This window comes from Polyergus mexicanus, unplaced genomic scaffold, assembly GCF_030449975.1.
Source record: "Polyergus mexicanus isolate NDT 795.1 unplaced genomic scaffold, iyPolMexi1.0 SCAF_1, whole genome shotgun sequence".
Classification (NCBI taxonomy): domain Eukaryota; kingdom Metazoa; phylum Arthropoda; class Insecta; order Hymenoptera; family Formicidae; genus Polyergus; species Polyergus mexicanus.
The window spans coordinates 9,631,162-9,654,124 of NW_027223321.1; the positions used below are offsets into that span (position 1 = coordinate 9,631,162).

General features: G+C 34.1%; 1 protein-coding gene across 6 annotated transcripts in view; it reads left to right on the plus strand.

The window, feature by feature from the left end:
• Dpy (fibrillin-like protein dumpy) overlaps positions 1–22,963 on the plus strand; it is a 99,898-nt gene continuing 76,935 nt past the window's right edge. For all 6 annotated transcript variants that reach the window (XM_070297632.1, XM_070297674.1, XM_070297638.1 and 3 more), the window contains exon 1: positions 1–172. In XM_070297632.1, the coding sequence (XP_070153733.1) occupies positions 163–172 (10 nt within the window). In that variant the 5' untranslated portion in view covers positions 1–162. The remainder of the gene's footprint in view (positions 173–22,963) is intronic.

A 22,963-nucleotide genomic window follows, 5' to 3' on the forward strand; every position in this document is an offset into this window, starting at 1 on the left:
GCTGGACGACGAAGAGGTCGTCCTTTCGACCATATCGCATTCACCCATCGTGGTCGGCTTTTTTACAATTTCCTTTTTCGCGCAGTGAAACACAAACTTAGTCAAGATTGCATCCCGGATACACGGAAAGATTGAGGCGGAAGGAGGCTGCTGCTGTCAGCCATGGGGACGGGTAAGTTTTGATCTCTGCGGGAGAACGATCTCTTTCTCGCGCCCAACTTCTTCCGAACGTCCGGTATCGTTCCGGTGTATTGCATGGATGTATAATCATCCTACTTTCTAATGGATATAGTTTTTACATCGTATCACATCTTAGTCAACGACTCCGTCTTGAGAAACGTCGGATGGGAATCAATCTGAGAAAATCGGGAAATTTGTTAGATACGCGCTGTGGCGCAGACATGAGGTTCAATGATCTCTTTTGCGAGAAGTTTGATTGCTTGGTGAATGATCCAATTGGACGAATCGCTCGGTCTATGCTGTTGTAGATCTTTTGGAAGGATCTCGTAGATCGACGCGTTAACGCGACTTTGATCCCCTCGGAAGCCAGGTCGAAATTTTTCTCTAATGTTAATTGGAATAATTCCGAGACTAGATAGCCCAAGGACGAGATCTAGAGCAATATTCGTCCTCGTTTAAATCCGCTTATCCTTAAACTTGTTCTTCATCTTCTCGCGCGCACTTAATGTCAATTCACCATATCGAAACCTTTGAAACGTTCATAATTTCGGAGGGATTTATGGATATGGATTCTGGCGCGATGTAACGATTGCATATTTCTTTTCAAAGGGGATGCTCATTTATCTCTAATGTAATCTATACTTGATCATTGATATTATTTTGTCGATCGATCCAATCGATATTAAAATCGGTAAAAATGTTTTACTTTCCTTCTCGAGTTGATCATTTTCTCCTCGATTTTTTGCGACCGTCCACTGATTTCTTTTACGTACTTTCATCTGGTCATTTTTGGTAACAGAATATTCAAATTAGCTTTTACGGAGTAATTAACTGAAGAAATAGTATCGACTGAAGAGTATATTACATTTCGATCAAAATCTTTTTTTAAAATCATGAATTTGTCCGATTACTGGCTTCTATTCCAAACACCGCGAAGTAAAAATCTATGTGCATATCATTGTATGCTTTTGTCGGGTAATTAAACGTCTACTGGTATTACATCAGGATGTACATCGGTGCCGACCTTTAGCACATCCTTTAGGCAGATGGTGTCAAGGATGTGCATGAGATGTGTTGGCAGCTCGATCAGAAATTATGCGGTCGTCTGGGCGTAACGCAAATCAGATACCTATTTTTTTTTACGCGACAGGATAAATATATACTTCTTTTCAACGCGCAGTTCGTTCACGGACAAATGATTTCGATCCTTTTTTACCTTTCGCCCTGTACATATTTATCTTAGTAATATCAATGCTGTATTAAAAGCTTAAAAGTATCGAGCAATCGAGTGTGTAAGTAATATCTGTAGTCTTTGACTCGCTCTAGAAAATTATTGAAAGTAATCGCATCATCGGATATTTTGTATCACGTTGGTGTGCGCAAACATTTTAATCACTTTAGAAAGTGGTTGCGGCGATACATACTGGCCGCAGACATTCGGTTGGTGGCCCACTTAAAAAAAGAAAGAAGAATAAAATAAATCCAACGCGGATTCAGTTGATTAAGAATCGACAATGATTTATCCGACTATATTTTATCGAAACTGATTAGTTTCCGGTAATTAAATTGTTACGGACATCACTCATTAATACGATTACTACACACCTAGTTCAGATTAAACGTAAACAGAAAAGCTAATGTATAGATAATAAGTTAGCATGACGTAGATAGCCTTTCGATATTTTGTTACAAGATTGTTACGTTCTGCTACTATTATTAAAACTTTAATCTTTAGATATTTATGTTTATTTTTATCTCTCTAGGTATTATTATATTTACAAGGATATTAGAGATCGATAAAATAGAAGAAAAAATAGCTTATTACAATTTATTCTTTGCATTTCAAGATGAGACGAGACTTCTCATACTGTATCCTTCGTTAACGCTTTATATTAAAAAACCGGAACTCGTTAAGCGGAACTCGTTGTCAGTAAACACGTATAGACAGATCCGCGCGATTTAAAAGCCAGCTCTATTGCTTTATCCTCGCCGGTTCTATCGAGCATGCTTCAAAGTGCAATGTGATAATTTCGAGCGGACATTTTCCATGACAAGACGCATATCCATTGCGGACCACGGATCCGGTTTTCACCGCGAGTGCGTGCGCGCGGGATGTTAAAGTCACTCGTGCAAAAAAGGCCTCTATGATGCGACCGGAGACGACAACAGTTAAAAAATAAAAGAAGAAAAAATGGAGCGAGTCGTGAGTGCAGGATTCAGTGAGTGAGCAATGCGACTTATCAAGAATGTCCGCGGAGTGACTAAGTGATCGCTGAGTGATTCTTTATGGAGCGTTCAGCACCGTTGCATCTGAAGAGATAAACGCAAGTATCTATTTTTAATTCTTTCATCTCCGAATTATAAAGAGTGTAAAAAAATTAATGTATATTTAAATAAATATTTTAATAAACATTAAAATATTCCTTTTTAAAGTTTTATGTCTAAAAAATACATATCCATACAAAAATACAAATATAATTCGCCGATATTTACCTAGATTGAGAGTGAGAAAGTTAACGATTATTCTATTCAATTTGCCGAATAAGTGCTTGCATTTATCTCACTAATGCATTTGCAAATGCGTCTCGTTCCACGGGCGATTTGCTGCTCGATAAAATCGATTACCCCGGAATTCGTTTTCCGGAATTACTTGATATTACGTGTGATTGTCATTATCATTGTCGAACGTAATACATTCTCTATTACTTTGTCGATTTATTTAGCACGATTCGAGCGAGCGTGACTTTCGTTGTCGTCGGTTTAGATCGATAGCGAAAGGTTCGACATTACCGAGGTCGCGGCTATGCGTAGAACCCGCAGTTTTGCCGATTACAATAGAAATGTTGGAAATTAGTGTGGTCGAGTAAATAGCCGTGATGGTCGATTAGCTATGTTGCGGTTCGATATCTTGTACTCTGTTTGACGTGAGAGAAATGATGATAACAGATAGTAATAATACAAAAATCATAAATAAAAAGTAATCATTTTTTATAAATAAAGATTATTTTTCTCGTGTCTGTGAAAAAAATTTTTGTAAATATTTCTATACTCATATTGTTGTAACTAATATAAATATTTTATGCAAATTTCTAGTATGTAGAGTGAAAGTTTGTCAATTTTAACGAAATAATACAATAAATTCAAATATTTCTTTTTATAGATGGATATGATCAAATGCTGTCAATTTTATTGAAGATCGAATAACTTTACTGAAGGAATCTCTGTTCCAATTTAAAAGAGAAATATGTCAATAATTTAATATTTTTAAAGGAAATTATATATATTTCTGAAAGAATAAAAGATTTACGCTACTCGATGAATAATTTTTTTATTTAAAATAATTTGCGATTAAAGTTTTACAATATTAATAACGTGTTTCTTTTTGGTTTTTTTACCATCTTTTTTCATATATTAGTACATTTTGTTTTATATTATTTATATGTCAGTGTAATAAAGATATTATTAAATGCAAAATTTTTATCTATAGCATGTATCAGTATTAATTAAAATAATATTTTATAGCTACACATTTATATAGCATATTATAGAATATAATATTAATTAATATTGATATATAGATAAAAATGTTCTAGATAAAAATTTTTGCATTTAAGAATGTCTTTTTTATACTGATGTATTGATTCGTTTATTATTTTATAGATATTTTTTAAATATATCTTTTGAATAGAGTATTAACTGGATCGATATATATTTGTTTAATTTCTATAATTTCGTGTAATAAGACAAAACTGTGTCGTGGACATTATTTGAAGCATTAGCTCCTCCAAATTACGTAGCATTACATATACTCACTAACTTTCTAACTATTATCGTAAATAAAAGCATCGTTGTAAGTTTCGCATAGCATGTCCAACATTATTTCTTTCATAATATACTCATTTTTAATGTCTTCTTTTAATGTCTTATTTAATGTCTTCGAAGGAAGTAGTTTACATTGCAAACATTATTTTTAACTTTTCTAAATGCACGTGCTATGATTAAAATATATTCGATATTAATACTAACGTGTTCAAAAAGATAAATTTAAAATAAGAAGGAGAATTAAAGAGCATCGAGGAAATAGAATAAAAATTATTGAAATTGTGGTGCAAATATGTGTAATTATTCTTTTAATTAATAATTATGATAGTATTATATAAAATTTAAAATGTGAAAAGCTAATTCCGTTGAAAATAAATTGAGAAAAAATGCGAGTCAGCGAATTCATTGATAATTCATTAATAAATAATGAATTTGCTAGTATATTCTCTGTTTTCTTTTTGCACGAATAGTAAAATCGAAATTTTTCAGTGACTCACAAATGACCCGATTTAAATTTGGTGCTGACAACCTGTTTGCGTGCGTATTGTATACGCGACGCCGAGTTTAAGCGTGTTCTATTGATCGCAACCGTCGATATGCATTCGCATGCTGGAAATAATTAATAACCATAGCAGAGTCATCCTTGGTAGCACTTGATTATTCGTCTGCGGCAACTCGTAATTGTTCTTTCGTGGTATTGCGATACGACACTTTCGTCGCCGGCGTCTTCAGGAACATACGATCTATCATTACGATATCCTTATATGATCCCTCCGAGACTTATCGCGTTAACATCTTTATAAAAATTCCATCAAATCTCGTTCAAGTTTTTTTTTTTTTTTTATTGAAATGTAAACAATATTATACTACGCGAAAGTATATATTATTATTTTATATTGCAAGATTAATCTCAAATAGTTCACCTACGCGCTTTAGAATTTTAAATATCTAACAAATATTTCTTCCTGTAATATTTTTTTATCTATATTATTATACTTTTATATATGCATTATTACCTTTTAAAATACTTTATACTAACTAAAAACTAATAAATAAAACTGAATTTTTCTTTATTAAGAATCAATTTAAATATTATTAATAAACTACAGAAATTTTTCATTAAACGATTTCTCTTACATAACTTATAAAAATTTTATAGAGAACTATATTTTTATTCAAAAAAATCGGAAATGTTACGTCTCGCCAAGTCATTGTATCGTACATTTTTATTGTATGGAAATCAGAAAATTTTCATGGAACGTGATGTACAATATTTTTGTACCTGTTTTCTTTCGCGACCCTTTAATTAATCCGAAAGCTGAAATCAACTCACGGATTGTGGATTGAACTGATCAAAACATTGCTTTACGTGTAATCTCCCGTCTAGAGCTGGTAATCTTCGCCTGTACGACTCGTTATTATCTCGGTTCTTTTTCGAACCGAGAGACGACGCAGTGGAAACAATATTTTTTATTTATTTTTTGTTACGGTTGAGCACAATTGTCGATCTAAGCCGATAAAATATTGCAAATAAAATTTTTCTACGCATCTTATAAAACGCGATAAATATTAGAATGTTATTTTGCGAAGAAAATTAACAAGGCGTGAAATTCCAAGCATTTTCTCGCGATATGTAATTTTAATTTTGTTTTTCCCTTCGCTCAAAACTTAGATTATGATTTCGTCGCATTATTGCGTCTTTCAAAGACTCGAGATCTACGTGGAAGGGTAATTTAGCTCCGGTGATCGTCGGCAGACTATATTCTCGTCGCGAGATCCGAGGATTCCCGCGATTGTTTCCGTCGTGGTTGCATTCCCGGCGATCCGGAGCGGCCCTCTGAGGTCAGCGATGGCTGCAGTTGCAACGGCCACATCGCGCGCATCGCTCGTCCTTCCTGCGAGATGAAGAAGAGCAGAATATACTCGTGTATAAATCTGGAGAGGGAGGCAGCTGGCATTTCACTATTCTAAATCACGCGCGAGTACGCGCGTGCAGGTGCAAACGCACGGCTACGCGTATGGAAATGCATCAGTTTCGAGGAGGAGGGAGAGGACGGAGGGGTTGCGGCGGTCGTTATGGTTGATGGACGATCGGGACGGTTGTATAACTGTCTGACAGTATATTCTCGGTTATCGCGTCAGTGAGTGGAGTGAGCGCAATTTAAATAATTAAACAAAAAAATAATAACAATTTGAAGAAACACTCTGTATATCCCTTCTTCATCTCTCCTTCCACGACGTGTATTTGATACATCTCAACAGGATTTATCTACGAGTTAAAGATTATACGCGGAGGGCGGAAGATTGCAATTAGCGAGTCGCTCTTGCAAATTACATCGAGTTACCTGTTGCGTTGGAATTTAATTCGCCGGCGTTACGTATCTACTTTTCACATTTTAATTTGCGACTATGTATGTAGGCACCGTATGAAGCACCATCTCTCGTACATGCTTTTCGTAAAATCTCGAAGCCGGTGTTCATCGATGTCGATTATCTTGAAATCTTCGTTTTCGCCGATTCTCTTTCTAGAAGTATAACTAGGAACAGATAATTCTCCGAGTTTTTTTTCTTCCTATTCAGGTGTGTCGTTCGACTCTCACCTCGTATTGACATTGAACGCGTATTACATTTAGCAAACAGAACGTAAAATTAAATATTTAGCAGCAAATATACGGCGAAAAGATGATAAAAAAATATCATCAAAAAGTATCACTTGATCATACGAGCATTGAAGTTAAACGAAAGCAGTAAAACCGGCTATTAATATATAAAAATAACATCGCATTTTATCAGACTCTGTTGGTGGAACGTGATAAAAGTATAAAGGAAAATAAAAATAAAAGCTTAACAAGTAAATTTGCATGAAAATCTTGAAATTGCACGAAAGATAAGAAAATTATATGCGGCATGCGGTAATTTAGACCACCAAAGTACATCGGACAGCCAAACGCTATTATATGATACGAAGCAACGATTTAAAAATTTATATTCTGCGAAAAATTCGTATAACGTCGTTACATCGTCGGCAACGACGATGTAACACGATAAGCTACGAATCTTGATGGGATGATCTCACTCGCGAAAAAGAGCAAAGATCACAAACTATTTACCGCATTCCATCAAAGGTGGGACGTGGTAATTAGAGAAGTATATCCTAAAGAAAAATCTCCGAGGAATAAGTTGGCGTTTATCTCACATGTACACACGCGTACTTTTCTGCTTCTCTCTTTCTCGCCGATCCCGACACGAGAATCTTTAACGAGTGCTATAAATAACATGTAACCGTGTATAGACACCGAAATGTGCATTACGCCCCTCTCGGCTGATCATTTTTTCTCGATGTGCCGTTTACCCCCGGCAGTATATTTAAATTATGTCTTAGTGTTACGCTACTGTTTAATATATATGTACGCACGCGCGTAAAAGCGAGGAGGAGTTCTGAGATAGAATCCTATGCGAGACGATGATGATTAACCGGTAAGGTCGATCGGTTACGCCGATGTCCATGTCAAGCCGCGCGAAAGTTGCCGAGGCGCGGTTGTCCATTGCCGATTATAGGCATCCTCCGTTCCTGAAAGGAACTATCGCCTCTTCCTTCGCGGTCATCTCTCGCTCGCGTGCGAGATGGAGAAGGGAAGAGAGTGCACACGCGCGTATCGTGACTGCGTGCAAGTACCGGTAATGCGTCCATCTTTCCTCTCCTCTCGTCTTTTCCCCTAGAAGCATTTTTTTTATTTTTTTATCACAAATATGAATACACCTTGTGACCTTCCATCTCGCATTCCATCGAGCAGCCGCGCGCCGCTTCGGCGTGCCTGAAAGAGCCGGAGGATAAAAAGGGCCGCTCTCGTATCGTGATCGCTAAATTATCAATCAGACGAAGGATGAGTTCTTTATACGACGTGCGTGTTTCAAGAATCACGCGCGCGTTAGAAACTTGATATTATTATGTAATTTATCTGTTAATTATAGTTATGATCATCTCTTTCGAAGCATCCCTTATTCGCATGCTCACGAAACGTAATCTCGAAATCTATTCAAAGAAAATATATTTACGGATTAGTACATTTTTCCATTTTTTATATATTAAAAAATTCAACATGAATCACAAGGATCGTCAAAATTGTAAGAGGATATTTATAGAAGTCTTGAAAAATGTTTATCCTTCTGTGCGTGGTTATTTAAAAATTCAAAAAAAAAAAAAAAAAAAAAAAAATTCTAATGGCTTCTCTATCGGTGTATTTAAAGTCACTATGTGATAATACAAGTTTCATTTCGCGATCGAATCAAGCCGCGCTCACGAGGAAAGTCACGACGAAAGAAAGGAAGAGAAGTGTAGCCACCGAGAGATACATTTTCCCTCGGCGGCGGTGCGTTTTCTCTCTCTCTCTCTCTCTCTCTCTCTCTTTCTCGCACTTTCTGCCCCTCTCGCTCTCGGTTACATCTCGGTTGTTATATACGCACCGCGATCTTTCCACCTTGTGCCTCCGCCGCCCAGAAGCGGAGTCTTCTTCGACCTCTCGCGGGGCAGCCAAGTTTGCAGACGCCATTACTCGCTCTCTTCCCCTACCGTTGTCCTACTCTTCCGCGCGTTCTTCCACAACGATCCTTCCTCGCACTATCCCTCGTCCTCTGTATTCCACTTCTACTTCTACTACTACAACTTGCTTCTTCTTCTTCTTCTTCGTCGTCGTAGTCTTCTTCTTATCTCGCTCGTCTCTACGAGTCAAGGACCGTTCTCAAGGAGGTCGCTCTTTTTAACCAAGCATGTTCTACACGCGGCCTTTGTCTCCATGGATCACCTTTACATAGATCACTATGAATTATCATAAATGAGGTTGCTAGTAAAGATATGTTTGTTGTAGTCTACAGAGTTTTTGCAAGCTTTGCTTACATATTTTTTTCTGAAATATGCATGGTTCTGCATTTTATTAGTTTAAGCACGCATGATTTTGTCTAATTCTATAAAATATATATACGCAGCAAGTATTGTTCATAAAACGATGAGTTTGTTTAGATATTTATTCCTAATATTGTCTATTTATAAATTGTCTTGATAAATAAGCTAATGGAAAAGACAGAATTTTTAATTGTCTGTAGGAGCAGGAAGAATATGACAATCAATAGCGAGATCTTAATCTTAGCAATCTCGAGCTGCATCATCAAACAGTTTATCAAAAGACTGATCGGTGAATCTTGTGATTGGAATGATTGGAGAACGAGATGCGATCAGGCTAATCCTGAATGATTAACTGTAATTTATTACTATATTAGATTTTTTGCTATTATAATCAAAGAGATTGATTTGATTTATTACATAACTTTTTATTTTTATCTTCAACTATTTATGACTTAAATCCGAACATAGAGTCAAAATTGCGAAAGTGCTCGGAGCCAGAAGCGCTGCGGACATCCTGCAAAAGAACAATCTCGTCCATCTACGCTTTATTATGGTCAGTAATTGCATATTCCCGATGTTTCTGCTTCGTTCTGTTTTCTTTCCTGCTTCCCTTCTAAGGGCATAAAAACTTTGTCGTACATTCGATACGCATCGGTGGTTAACTATAGGCTCTGGACAGGTACAATCTATGCTAGACAGGCTTCGCTTCAGGGGAATGCGTCTTCGAGTGCAGTTGCGCATCGGTAAGTTAATTGGGCTTTAATCGAAGGACACATGTACTGCATGCACGTTTTGAATATAAGAAACGCAATGATTTACACCTGCGTGACACGTTGAATTAACGGTAATTAGCGTTGAATACAGGATATCTGAATATTTTTCTCTATTTGTGCTGCTTGTAACATAGATTTGTAGAAAGTAACTGGGAATAGCTGCCCAGTTTAAGTGGCAGGTATTGATTGTTTAAAAATAATTAAAATTTTTTTCATTTATATTATGTAAAGAAAAAAATGCAAACATTCTTTTTTACATTTTTATATGAAAAGTGCTAAGATTTAGAGAAAACTCGATTTCTCTCTTTCTCTCTCGAATTAAATAGAAATTTTAAAAAATTTTAATAGAAATTTATACAATCATCATATTTATATTCTACCATATATAACGCATCGGCACGAAAGACGTGTAGCGACATTAATGTTCATGTGTATAAAGAATAGCCAGGATGACGGAAACTCCTTTCTCACACTTTACAAACGATCCTCGATTCCGCTTCCCTTGATCCCTCGTCAAGGAAGTTGGGGAAAGAGTTGCTCGGAGTTATATAATGCATTACGAGTATGCTCTTCCGCTCTCGCGGATTCACGTGAATTCCGCGACTCGTTGATCGACGGCGGATTTTATCATCGATGCGATGATGATTACAGCAGGTTGCGTAATTCATCTCAACGCACGATGCGTTTGCATCAAACGATCAATAAGACTCGCGCGAGTGTGTTTGACGTTACGTATTATTCGCAAATCACTAGTCATCGTGCGCGATGACGTATGTACGTACATCGTAACGTATTGTGGAAACGGTAAAACGATGATTTCCTATCGAGGTGTGATAATGACAAAAATAAATCAGCTATTTGCATTTGAATAACTAGCTGTTGCCGATCGTGAACGCTCAACGGATGATTAATCATTATGTCTATGTAACTGTAAATACGCACGCTGTCGTATTCTGATTATTTGACAAATTCTTGATATCTGTTATTCAAATTTTATGCGATTGCACGAATGCAAATCTAAAATGGCGTTAATTATATCCTACATTTCTCACGAAAGCTGAAATATTCGATCGTTAAATCGAGCGTCAGAGTTGATTTAAAAGACAAACGCGGAATTCAATTAAATGAATCTAGAGTTAATTGAAACGTTATTATAACTAGGGCTACGTTCCGATATTCACTGCCAATACTGAAAATCTATAGTACACTATAGATTTTTATTAGCAATGAATATCAGAACGCAGTCTAGAATATTACAATGTGCGCGTTACGCGTAGTCATTTATTTCTTTCTACTATGTAATTATATAATATAATTCGAGATAAAATCCATATATAATTATAATATATATAAAAATATATAAATATATTAATTATATATATGGAACTTATCGTTAGATACATTATATATATACTGGGTGGCCCATTTTAATCCATCCAGTCGAATATCTCTAAAATCAAGCCCGGAAGAGAAAAATGTTTCAAACAAAAGTTGTGTGGCTTTAAGAGGGCCATAAGATGGTGACAATGATTTGACCTTTGAAAATCATTTGAAGGTCATGTGAAGGTCAACTTTAAAATCTTAAATAGAAATCTCCATTTTTTATTCAGTATTCTTGTAGCTGACATCGAGAGCTTTTCAAAATACTATAATAAAGTATTTTTTCATTAAGTACTTTTTGAGTAATTTTATATTTTTCATCTGACATATTTTGATATAAAAAATTAAATATCTCGTAAAATATTTAGTTTTTGATAATCTTACCGTAATACTTCTATGTACAGAATAATGAGACAAATCAATTAGTATAAAAAAAAAAAAAAAATTATTTTTAAGAAAATTATTTACAATGTATTTTTTTAAACAATTATTTGTTTTTTTTTTGGCACTAATTAATTTGTCTATATAGCGCTCACTACTCACTGCTTACTACTCACTGCTCACATTTCTCGATGCTTATCATTAGAAAAGGAATTTGACGCAGTCTCGCACTACTACTTTTTTTGCTCGAGTATCGTCACGCAAATGATAATAGAGTCGAGGTACATAAACATCAGCTCGCTATAGGTATATTGCAAAAATCGAACTATTATTATTATCACTTTGATGCCGAAATATATTTACGTACTATAACGATATACTATATATTATATATGCGACAATTTCGCTATATTTTATATACATCTAAGAGAGAGTTGCCTAGATCGTATTATTTAAGATATTTTACGTTATATTTTCTATTTCGCTATAACTTGTACGCAAATTAATATTGGACACTCTAGCTTTTAAAAAAATAATTTGTTATAACTTTTTTATGACAGTGTAAAAGGTATGATTTAAGCAATTCTCTTAAATCGTATCTATCGATTCCCAAAATCGTATCTTCTTTAACAGTAATAAATTTGCGAGTGGAAATAATACAAAAATAGGATAAGAAAAGAAATTATTTACTAATACATATTTATATATATTAAGAACAAATAAAAAGAAACATTCACACAATATATAATAATTAAGAAAAAACATATATTGATATTAATATTAATTCATATCTTATATTAAATCATATTTTATCAATAACAAATAAGGAAGAGAGAACTCAACATAAAGTAATAATTATTAATTAACATATTTATAAATAACAGTTGAGATAATAATAAATTTTTTTTTGCTCGATGGAGAGAGAAAGGTTGGACATAAAAAAATTATAATTAAAATCGCGGAAACTCGCGGTTTCCGCGTGAGGAATGCGGTGATGTTTATCTATATCTATTATAATCGCGCGATATTAATGCGCTCTATGCGACAAGGCAGTGCGATTAATGCTACGTGTCCATCGTGTGTATGCGGTAATTCGAATCACGACGTATCGTGATGTAATTTCCCGCGATAATATATTTCCACACGCATCTCTCTACTCTAACGTGTACGTACGCAGACGTAAATGTGCGCTCGCGCTTCTCACCCGACCTTCCACCTCTTAACGGTTACGATGCAATTATTTCAGCCTCGACACGACGATGTCGGAGGGTCATGGCGCAAATTACTTTTCGAGTTTCTTCTGGAGTTCCGAGTCGCGACCACGTACTCTCCATTACTCGGATAATTTGATTATTGTTTCATTGACTGCAGCCGTCACGGGTCTGCCGATAATGATCGCCTCGTCGCGAACGACGACGATTTCTTCCGCTAGCCTTGTCTACGGACCGGTTCGTAGCCAAGAATAGAGGAGACTTGTTTTAGACGCGTGAGACTTGAACATCGCGAAAGTTGCGAATACAATAAATAAAAGTCTGCAATAAATATAAGTGAAAAATTGTTTTTCCTCGAGAGAGAGAGAGAGAGAGAGAGAGAGAGAGAAAAGTATAAAATATAGATGTTCTTTACGCTCATTTTCATTGTGAATATATTCATAGGTGACGTCTTCTATATATACAATGCTGCAAAGGCCTTGGAGTGTTTTTCGACAAAGGTAATTTAAAAAGATTTTTATAGCTTTTTTATGTCAGGTTTTGAATTATGCATCCTGAGAGAGAAAGAGAATAGATAGTATTGAAATTTACGCCTCCGCCAGTATATTCTTATCTCATGTTTGCATTTCAAATAAGATTATTTATGTTACATTTATTATTACAATTTTTATATATTGCTCTATTATTGTATAAAAAATATCAAGACAGATATGATTTTACAAAATGTTTCATATAATCGAAAGTGTATTTGCATACTTCTTGATCGATCTTTGTATAATATATTCCGAGTCAATTATTATCTCCTCTATTTACCGTCCGAAGCTCGTTACGTATATGAAGAAGGGTATACTTATAATATTTCTTTTTCGCGTATATAAGATTCAACCGTTCCCGCTGCTTTGACGGAACAGATACATCCTGGGTTCTCTGTTATAAAGTTGAATTACATTCTAATTCCCACTATTTGCATGTTATTTAACGGGACGATCTATACGCAAACATTGCAAAGGGTACGGCAAATGATGTTTTCTCACCAGCTCCGCTGTCTTAGACACGATGATCAATAATTTTCGTATCGAAAGAGAGTATAAATGGAGAGTGTATCCACCTTTTCTGTTACCGCAATCTTATAACGAGGGAGAGAATCATGGGAGCTAACAAGCGAGAGTATTCAGAGATAAAATTAATAGAATGGATTTATGTTGCCGATATATGTGTCGGCGGGAGATAAAAGTAATAATAACGCTACCGGTGTAGCATTCTCGGAGAAACGCTCCGAGGAAAAATAACTTACTATATATGCCGTTAAAACGGTGAATTTTCGCAAGCGCGGCAATCAATTTGCCGACTTAACACAATAGGCAACACGTGTTAGACGGCGTGCGGCAAGATTGCCGTAATTTACCGTTTTGCACTAATCATCTAGGCGTATACCTACGCGTTTCTTCCAAACCAATAATAATAACCAGTCATATTTCTGTATTGGCTGTACGTCTCGTAAGCGCCTCGTCGGTCGATGATGCGGATGATCTTCTAATGACATTCCTTGCATATATTTCCGTGATCGTATCGCTGTTGTTCACAAGGTGATTCCTTTATGACTCACGTTCCCTTTTAACTATCGCATAATATCCGCAATTACACACATATACACACAATTCTTATAATCAATATAAGATGCGCGATACTAGTTATAAATTACAGGATAATTTTGCTTCTCTCTCAACGAGTCACGTCCAAAGTATAAGCTGGATTTATGTCTTTAAGCGTTGCATTATTATGAAACGAGAAGTTCTTTTTATTGAAGTTGATAGAATCTTACGGAATTATTAGTTAATATAATGAAAATGTTGCTTCTCTTTCTCAACAAAATTATATTTTTTCTCGAAAGTTATATTAGTGCTAAAATTATATTCGTCGTGTGACGGTAAAATCACAACGCCCGATCGATTACGCAAGTCCCATGTGCTTATCCTTAACTGGACATGCGTCAACTCGGAGAGTTCAACGCTTGCAACAGATCGCGCGTATAGCCTCGTAGCTGATTACACTCCTGTCACCAGTCTTCCCATGTTTAGGTAGAACATCCGTTAGCGCACGTTTACGTGTGAGCGAAGAGAAATTTCTGCGAGAAATCAATCGATGTAAATGAGGTCTAAATTCCGAGCATCTTTCTGCAAGTCTTCTGCAAATGTACTCTGTTTCTCTAAAACTTTCATTTAAAATCAATTTTAATCAATAGTTTAATTTTTTTCCTGTCGAAATAAGCATTTTCAGTAACATTTTTTTTTTTAAATAGTTATATCTTTGAAAGAATTCGTGTATATGTAACGATTGTATATAAATGATTGACCAGTTGCTGTAAATTTTGATTTGGTTTGTATACGTTATACTTCATTTCTACTTATAAGAGCGTGGCGATTCTCACACAAGCGGGATCATCCGTTTGCAGTCCACGTCGTTTGTGGGATTTCAGTGCGTGGGAAAAAAGCACGCGCACGTCAGCAGATCGTTATGGCTAATATAGAATGAAAATTACGATGGAAAGATACGGCAGATTGCGCGTATTAAATGAAGACGCGGTTCAAGCTGGGCAATCATTAACGAAGTGACCTTGACGCGCCACGTCTTGATTTTGTCCGCACACTCTGTTCGCCGATTCATTAGTCCTTATATGAACACTCTAGTCAATACGTATATATATTCTCATTTTTTCATCTAAAACAAAAATTATTGCAGTTATATTCTTCATATATGTATCACATTTGCAAGTTATCCAAGACATTTTAGTATTAATAAATTATAATTATTTTTTACGGTGTTTTATAAAATATGATTTAATTCTATGTAAGAAAAAATGCGCACATTGTATGGAATATATAAAATTGTTATATATTTAAGAATTAAAAGAGAGAACTGTTATTTAGTGCCATAATCGTAACGAAGCGTACATCTTAGATGAGCGATTAATTATCTCGCAAAAACATGTGCGCAATATAATACGAATTTTTTAACGAGGTCGGCGAAGCGAAAAACCTTGGCTCTCTCGATCACACGATCCGTGCAGATATCGCGTTATGCGTCTGTCGGATCTTCGCTTTTCCGCCTCTACTTCCTGCGTCATCTTATGCCTCTCTCGCACTGTCAATTTTTCAATTGAACAGAAAACCACAGCTTTTTCGCATATCAGAGAATATAAATTGTTTACATATAAGAAATTAATATAAATAAAAAGATAATATATATTGATGTGCGAGAAAACAAGCGTTTCTAATATTCTGGAATTTTAATATCATGTAATTTTCATGTAAACTTCATGTAATTAAAATATTGCTTATAAACGGATAATCGGTTTTGTTAGATTGCAGGCACAAAGATGAAAAACTTTTACTAAGGAAGAATTAAACTTTAATTTATGGAAAGAGATATATAAAAAAATGCAAGACGGTGTGTACATTATGTATATTGCAATTGTAATCTCGATGGCGAGAACCGGGAAGATCCGTTACATCTAGCAATAGATCTCCATACGGTACACAGCAATTTTGTTATGGACCGTTAGAAATCAACTGGTGCGAAGGCGGCTTCAAATCACGCATGTTCTTTTTTTAAATCCCTGACACATTAATTTGCTACGGTATTGTTACAATAGCATCTTTGCTTCGTCCGCGATCTCTCTTTTTCATTAATTCATGATGCATTCGTGTATATTTCTCGACTGCGATTAAATTATCAGAGATCCTTAACGGGCATCGGACAAAGAGATCTTCGAAAAAAATGAAACGCATATGAACGGTCGAAGATCATCATAAATATATTGCAGAGCACATATTTATTTCAGGGATAAATATCGATGACTTGTACACGAATAAGTAAAAAAGTCACGAATATGACAAAAAAAATGTAAGCGAAAAATGTAAAAAAAAAGAAAAAAAGAGAGAACAGATACAGACATTTGTTTTTAATATGCGAAATTACATTACTTAATCGTATCTCTATATTTGCGTCATGCTTTTTACAAATTTAATTTTTACAAGCTTAAATAAATTTTCTTAGAATTTTATTTGTTTGAAATATTTAAAAGACACTTCATTTTTTGTCTTCGAGTAATTCGATAAGCTTCGTTTCATTGCGATTCGATTGTGTATTTACGGTATCCGTAAAAAATATAGTCGCGTTGCAACAAGCTTTACTGTTAGACGGCGCAATAACAGACGTTTTACGATCGGAAGCTGCTGCTCGACGAATTGTATGCATACTTGCAAATAAAAACGTGCAGAAAGATATAAAATATATAACGGCACCGGCGCGAACGTCATTATTGAGCGGTAACTTCAATATGTGCATTCGATATGCCAGGCAAAGATTCTACCATATGCGTAACGCCGAAGAGAGAGAATGAAGTACGATTATAATTCAACACGTCAAATAAACCGAGGCGTTTACTGCAGTCTTGGATGGCAGCTATTGTTAATTAGAATCATTAAACGACGCTATCGTGCAGCTACTTCGCGAAGTTAATTACCAGACCTATAATTATTTTTCCTACGTTAGTATAGGTAACGATGTTATTAGATGTGACTAGCGTGCTGTAATATTTTCTTGTGTATTTTTCGATTGAAAACAAAAGCGATGTTTTTGTATTAAATATACGGTGTATAATCTATCGCACGCAATGGAGTCGTGATAAGATAATAGGATGTTTCGACAAGAGTTAGCTGCTTCAGAAGATAATCATTGTCCTGTGGCCAAGGTTATCTTTTGCATTAATTTGACTTGAAGCAAAGTCGCGATAAATGTCGACTGCGTTTATAAACATACGTTAGACGACGATCATCACATTTTTGCAAACGTTTTCCACAATTTTGCACAACGTGAAATAGATATATTATTAATTGTTCTTATAACGATAAAAAATATCTTATATGATCAGACAACCGCGTAATATGTGTGAATTACGTTTATTAAAAATTAATTGATCTTTCACAAAGTCATATCGAGCGAATTTAATTCTATTATAGTATAATCGAATTCTTGATTTTATCAGAACTGACTTTTTTTTATAAGAAGTTGTCTACGCTATTGTTTGAATATATTGCGAGCGTTATTGGGAACGTTGAAACCGATTCGGCGATCAAACAGGGCCTTACGCCCGTTCATTTGTAAAGTAACCCAAAGAACTTTCACTTTGCAACAGAATAATTCTGTTTCGCTTCGCTCGCCGCTCTCTTGCTGCTCTGGAGTGGGCGTAAGTTTTAGGGCTAAATCGCGCCGTCTGCTTTGTACTTGGTTGATTCATGCCGGATGTTGCCTCAGGCAAGCGCGATCAACGCTTGATCGTGCTTAGCATTCGAATTTCCTAATTAGATGCGTCAGGTCGAGACTGCAAAATTCCTCTTGCGAGTTGTTAAATTATTTATTCGATTTTTTATATTTAATACTGTATATCCACATTTAATCAGTGAGAAAAAGGAGAATTCAGTAAGAAAAACTGTGCTACTAAAAGTGATATATTGTTTTGTTTTAGAATGAATATCAATATTTTAAAATAATGATACTATATATCGTATTTCATCTATCTACATCTACAATATAATTCAATATATGTACTAATATTTGAAATAGAAATTAGAGCAAGAATTTTGATAATTAAAATAATTATAGAATTCTTTTGTATTTTTTAAAATCAAATTTTGATAGAATTATTATAAATTATGATAATAACATTATATTTAATTTATATTAAATTATATTTTATATTGATGATTGTATCGCAAGGATCAATATTATTTATTTATGTATGATTGTACTTTATCATCGTAGTTTAGATTCTTATTATCTTCATATAACGTACATTGTTATAGAAATCGCGTATTTGTCGATACATCGTTGAATGAAGAGTTAAAGTTACTTGAAAATAATTTCAGTCAAAGATCATTGCGATTTGAATCGCATCAGAGTTGATGAATTATGTGACGCAGGGATCTTTCAATTATCTCATAAAACATTCGCTATTTTATGTCAAAATTTTTAATGGAATCAACGTCCGATTCCCATCACTTGATCGGTGAATATGACGCATGGTAAAATTGATTTTTAATTGCCCGTTCCCATGAACATCGTCTATCATTTGACGTAACTGGCGGCTGTCTGCGCGAAGGATATTGACCTAAACATCCTTCGTGCGCTCAAGGATCGTTATGAAATGAAAATAATCAGGTACACGGCGTAACAGGTATTGCAGGAATAGAACATTCTCTCGGAGATATCGCGCGAATTCGCCCGTAAATAATATAAATTGTCGCGATAATTACGACGAAACTTGACAAAAGTCAGGGTCGCTACACGTGTTATTAGATCATTAAATTTAGGAACGAGGATGAAATATTGTATATACATATATCTGTGATCGTGAGCGCAGTATGTATTTCTCATTTCCTCTCTCCTTTTACGAAATTCTATTCGCGCAAGTTTATTGTACAAGTTATTGTACTTTCCGACGATATTTCTTGTTATTTTTCGCAGAAACCGTTACCTGAAATTATGAATTCAGATCTGGAGATCGTCGCCTCGGTTTTTTAGCGAAGTTGACTAGATGTTGTTGAATAAAGAAATATACATCATAAATATACATAATAAAGGAATGGTTGAATAAAGTTTTAAAATCTACAGTTACGCATAAAAATTTTGAAAGATTAATTATTTTATAATCTCATGTCAGCGTTATACTCTTTTATATTGCGCACAGACAGATTCTCGTTAAATGTAAAAAGGGGAAAGCTCCCATGCATATTTTTGTCTTTAATTAACACAGATAATATGAATAAATATTCATATATGCGTATCGGTGCATCTTGACATACATGCAAGTTTGCGAAAAGAAATGAAGACCCCGAGTAATTAGAACGCTGCGGGGCTCTTGCATATCATTCTTTTATGCCATCATCCTCTATTGTTAGTCACCTTGCAATTAAATCACGTTCATTAAATCAATTATCTTCTTATGATAACTATCGGAGCTTAATCATATTTCTATCACACATTTTGTTCTAAAGAAACGATAGAGATTTTTTTCAGCTTTTAAACAGAATTTAATATTTTTATGCCCAAAAGAAATTATTATTTAACAACTAGAACATGCTCGTTCAAATAAAGAAAACTCTTCGTTTGCATTACTTTACTGAGGGATTACGCAAGTGCGTAAAAAGACTCATGCGTGAAATTAGCGTCGTACGTAGGAAGACTCAACACGTCGGTTATGCAATTAAAATTATAGACGGTGGGTGCTAAACATGCAAATTCGTTTACAGGTGACATTACAAAGCTATAAATGTCTGTCTTTAAAGGATGTAACCGTTATGATTAATTCGATACGTTACGCAAACTATATGAGACAAATCTACGAAATAAAAATAAAATATCTCCGCTTATTAATGCATTATATATTAAAAATTGTCGGCCTCTACGAAATTCGAGATGATTTTACTTTACCTAAATACACTGTTGACAATAGTTGACAATTGCAAGAAAACAATTTTCTGCACAGAGTAATATGATTCTTAGCACTTGTGTGTGTGTGTGTGTGTGTGTGTGTGTGTCAACCAGTGTAGATATATAAAGTAAAATCATTCGTTAAATATATATATGACTTATTTAATAAAATATATCATAAAATCTTTAAGTAATCAACTGCTTATTACATTATGAGATGTAATAGCAATATTTACGGTCTCTATGGATTTACTGTTTCGAGATCAGACAGTCTGAGAGAAAGTGCATAAATTTTGATGTCGTCGGTATAATGAGTTAATGATTCTTCTCGACAATATCGAGTAATAATATCAAGTTTCAAACGTAACATAACGTGCAAAGTAGTTTTTAGCTGCTAGTTAACAAAATAATTTTATTATTTCCGTGATTTGTGCATTTCATTCTGAGTCATCGCGCGCGTGGGATGTACCCCTAGTCTTTCGGGCACACGCAAAAGAATAATCTCTACCGCCAGGATGTTCTCTCTAGTCACATGTAGACACTTTCACGACGCCGTTGTACAAACACGTTCCTGACCTGCAAGCTTCCATAAACTGAGAATCTCGTGGGCGAGGCAAGTATAATAAAGAAGAAATCCGTGAAGCCGATGACTCGCGGATCGTGGTTGTTATTGACCTGGTATATCTATTTTGGGTTATGCGTAATGCGACAATTAAATCGATTTGAGATGAATGATGTCATGGAAAAGACGAAGATGCAATATAATGAAGCGTGATTACCATATTCTAATTCCGTGATATTTTGTGATTATTTTATTAATTTAATGTTTAAGTAATATGTGTAACACCAACAAGGGGGACTTTACTATTAATTATAAATAAAGATTAGTATAAAGATTGAGACTGCAAGTATCGTGAAGTCATCAAGAAATGTGTCCATTAAAAAATAAAACATGTTAAACACGATATTTGAATGTATCAAAATCCTCATTCGAAAGTTTTAAATTTTATCATTGCTTCTTGTCCGTGATGCCGATTACTTCTTTTCGCCGTGTACAACTGTCATTATATAATCTTACATAAAAAAAAATGAAAATTTACCTTAATAAATATCCGTTACCTCAATACGCTTACGGATAGTAGAAAATTAGAAGTATTTTAGAAAAAAAATAGAGAATTAATTTGTTTAAAAAATTTTTAAATTTTTCTTAAATTTCCCTAAAACAAATTTAAAAAAGTTTATTTCTTTTAAAAATAATATTGATATTAATTTTTCATAATTTCCCTAATTTTAATATTAATTTTTCATAATTTTTGTAATTTTAATTTATTTTTTAATTTTTTTGAAAATAAATTTTTAGAAAAAATTTTATTTTTCCTATAAACAATTTAAATTTAATTTTTTTAATTTTATTAAAGATAAATATAAATTTTATGTTATTTATATTTATATTTTAACTTTATTTCGAAATTCCTCAGTATTATTCTTAATAACCCTACTTGTCTTCTTAATTTCCTAATAACTCTACTTACTGGCTGCACTATCGGGAACCTGCAATCATCGAGATTTCAAAAGTATGCCTTTATAGCGATCACTGAGAATTAAGGAACGTGTCCTAATCGCAATTTGCAAATGCATCAGTCAATAATGTGCATTGCACATAGATAAAGTAACAAATGCGAAGAATTATGTTTTAGATATCTTAAGTATCTTTTGCTATGCCTTCTGACTAATATTGATCGACTACCTTGTGTAATTTATAGATATTCTTTCGACCAATATTGAATCTATTTTTTGCTGATGTGATTATGCTATATTTAGCGATTTTAATATCTATTAGAGAGAGAGAGAGAGAGAGAGTTTGAGAAGAGAAAGAAACTCCTTTTGTTGCCAATTAAATATCATCAGTGTAAACATTTTACGCTTCTTTGCAATTGTGCGTCTTTACGATTATGTTCGTTAAAAGTTCAGTTTAATAGAATTTTATTTTAACTGATATAGAGTCAAGTTATATTAATCACAAATTGATTGATTAAAAATGTTTATAGTAATATAATTTATAATAAAATGTATATATACTGCTATGATATAAGCATTAAAATCTATAATAAATTAATTAATCTATAGTAAATTAATTAATCTTATAATTTTAGGCCAAATTTTATATTTCGAAAAGACATCTCTTTTACATATATATATTTGGAATTTTTTAAATTGCAGTTTATTAAATAATAAATGGCGTAAGAAAGTAAATGACACGCAATTTCATAATATTCTAGTATGATATAAAATTTGTATTAAGAGTTAAGAAAATTGATACGTTACATCATAAGAAAGCAACCATCTAAACTAGAAATCTCGCGTGTTAACTGGTCTTGTTCTAATCGATGACAGAATCGCAATTGACATCATTCATATCGTAACGTTGTGCGTAGGAATTGTCTCGTATGCTCCATATATATAAGTGCACATTGCGATTAACACCATTCATTTATTCATACAGATGCGCTATAATACAAAATTAAAGTGTACACGGTTAGATTATAAGCGATATAGCTACCAATTGTAAGATTGCGATATGCAGATGTGCTAAAGAGATATCGATAAAAATCAATGTAACTATGTCAATCGCTTGCGGCAGAGAGATTGATGTCAGTCAAGAACTGTCGCCTCAGGATTTCAACAGTTTTACCTGTACTTACGTTGCAGTATGTATTAAAGAAATACATTTATACAAGACGTTTATCTTTATTGACAATAATTATATTTGTAACAACTCTGTAATTAGTAAAAAAATACAAGTTTCTGTTGATTCATTTCTTACG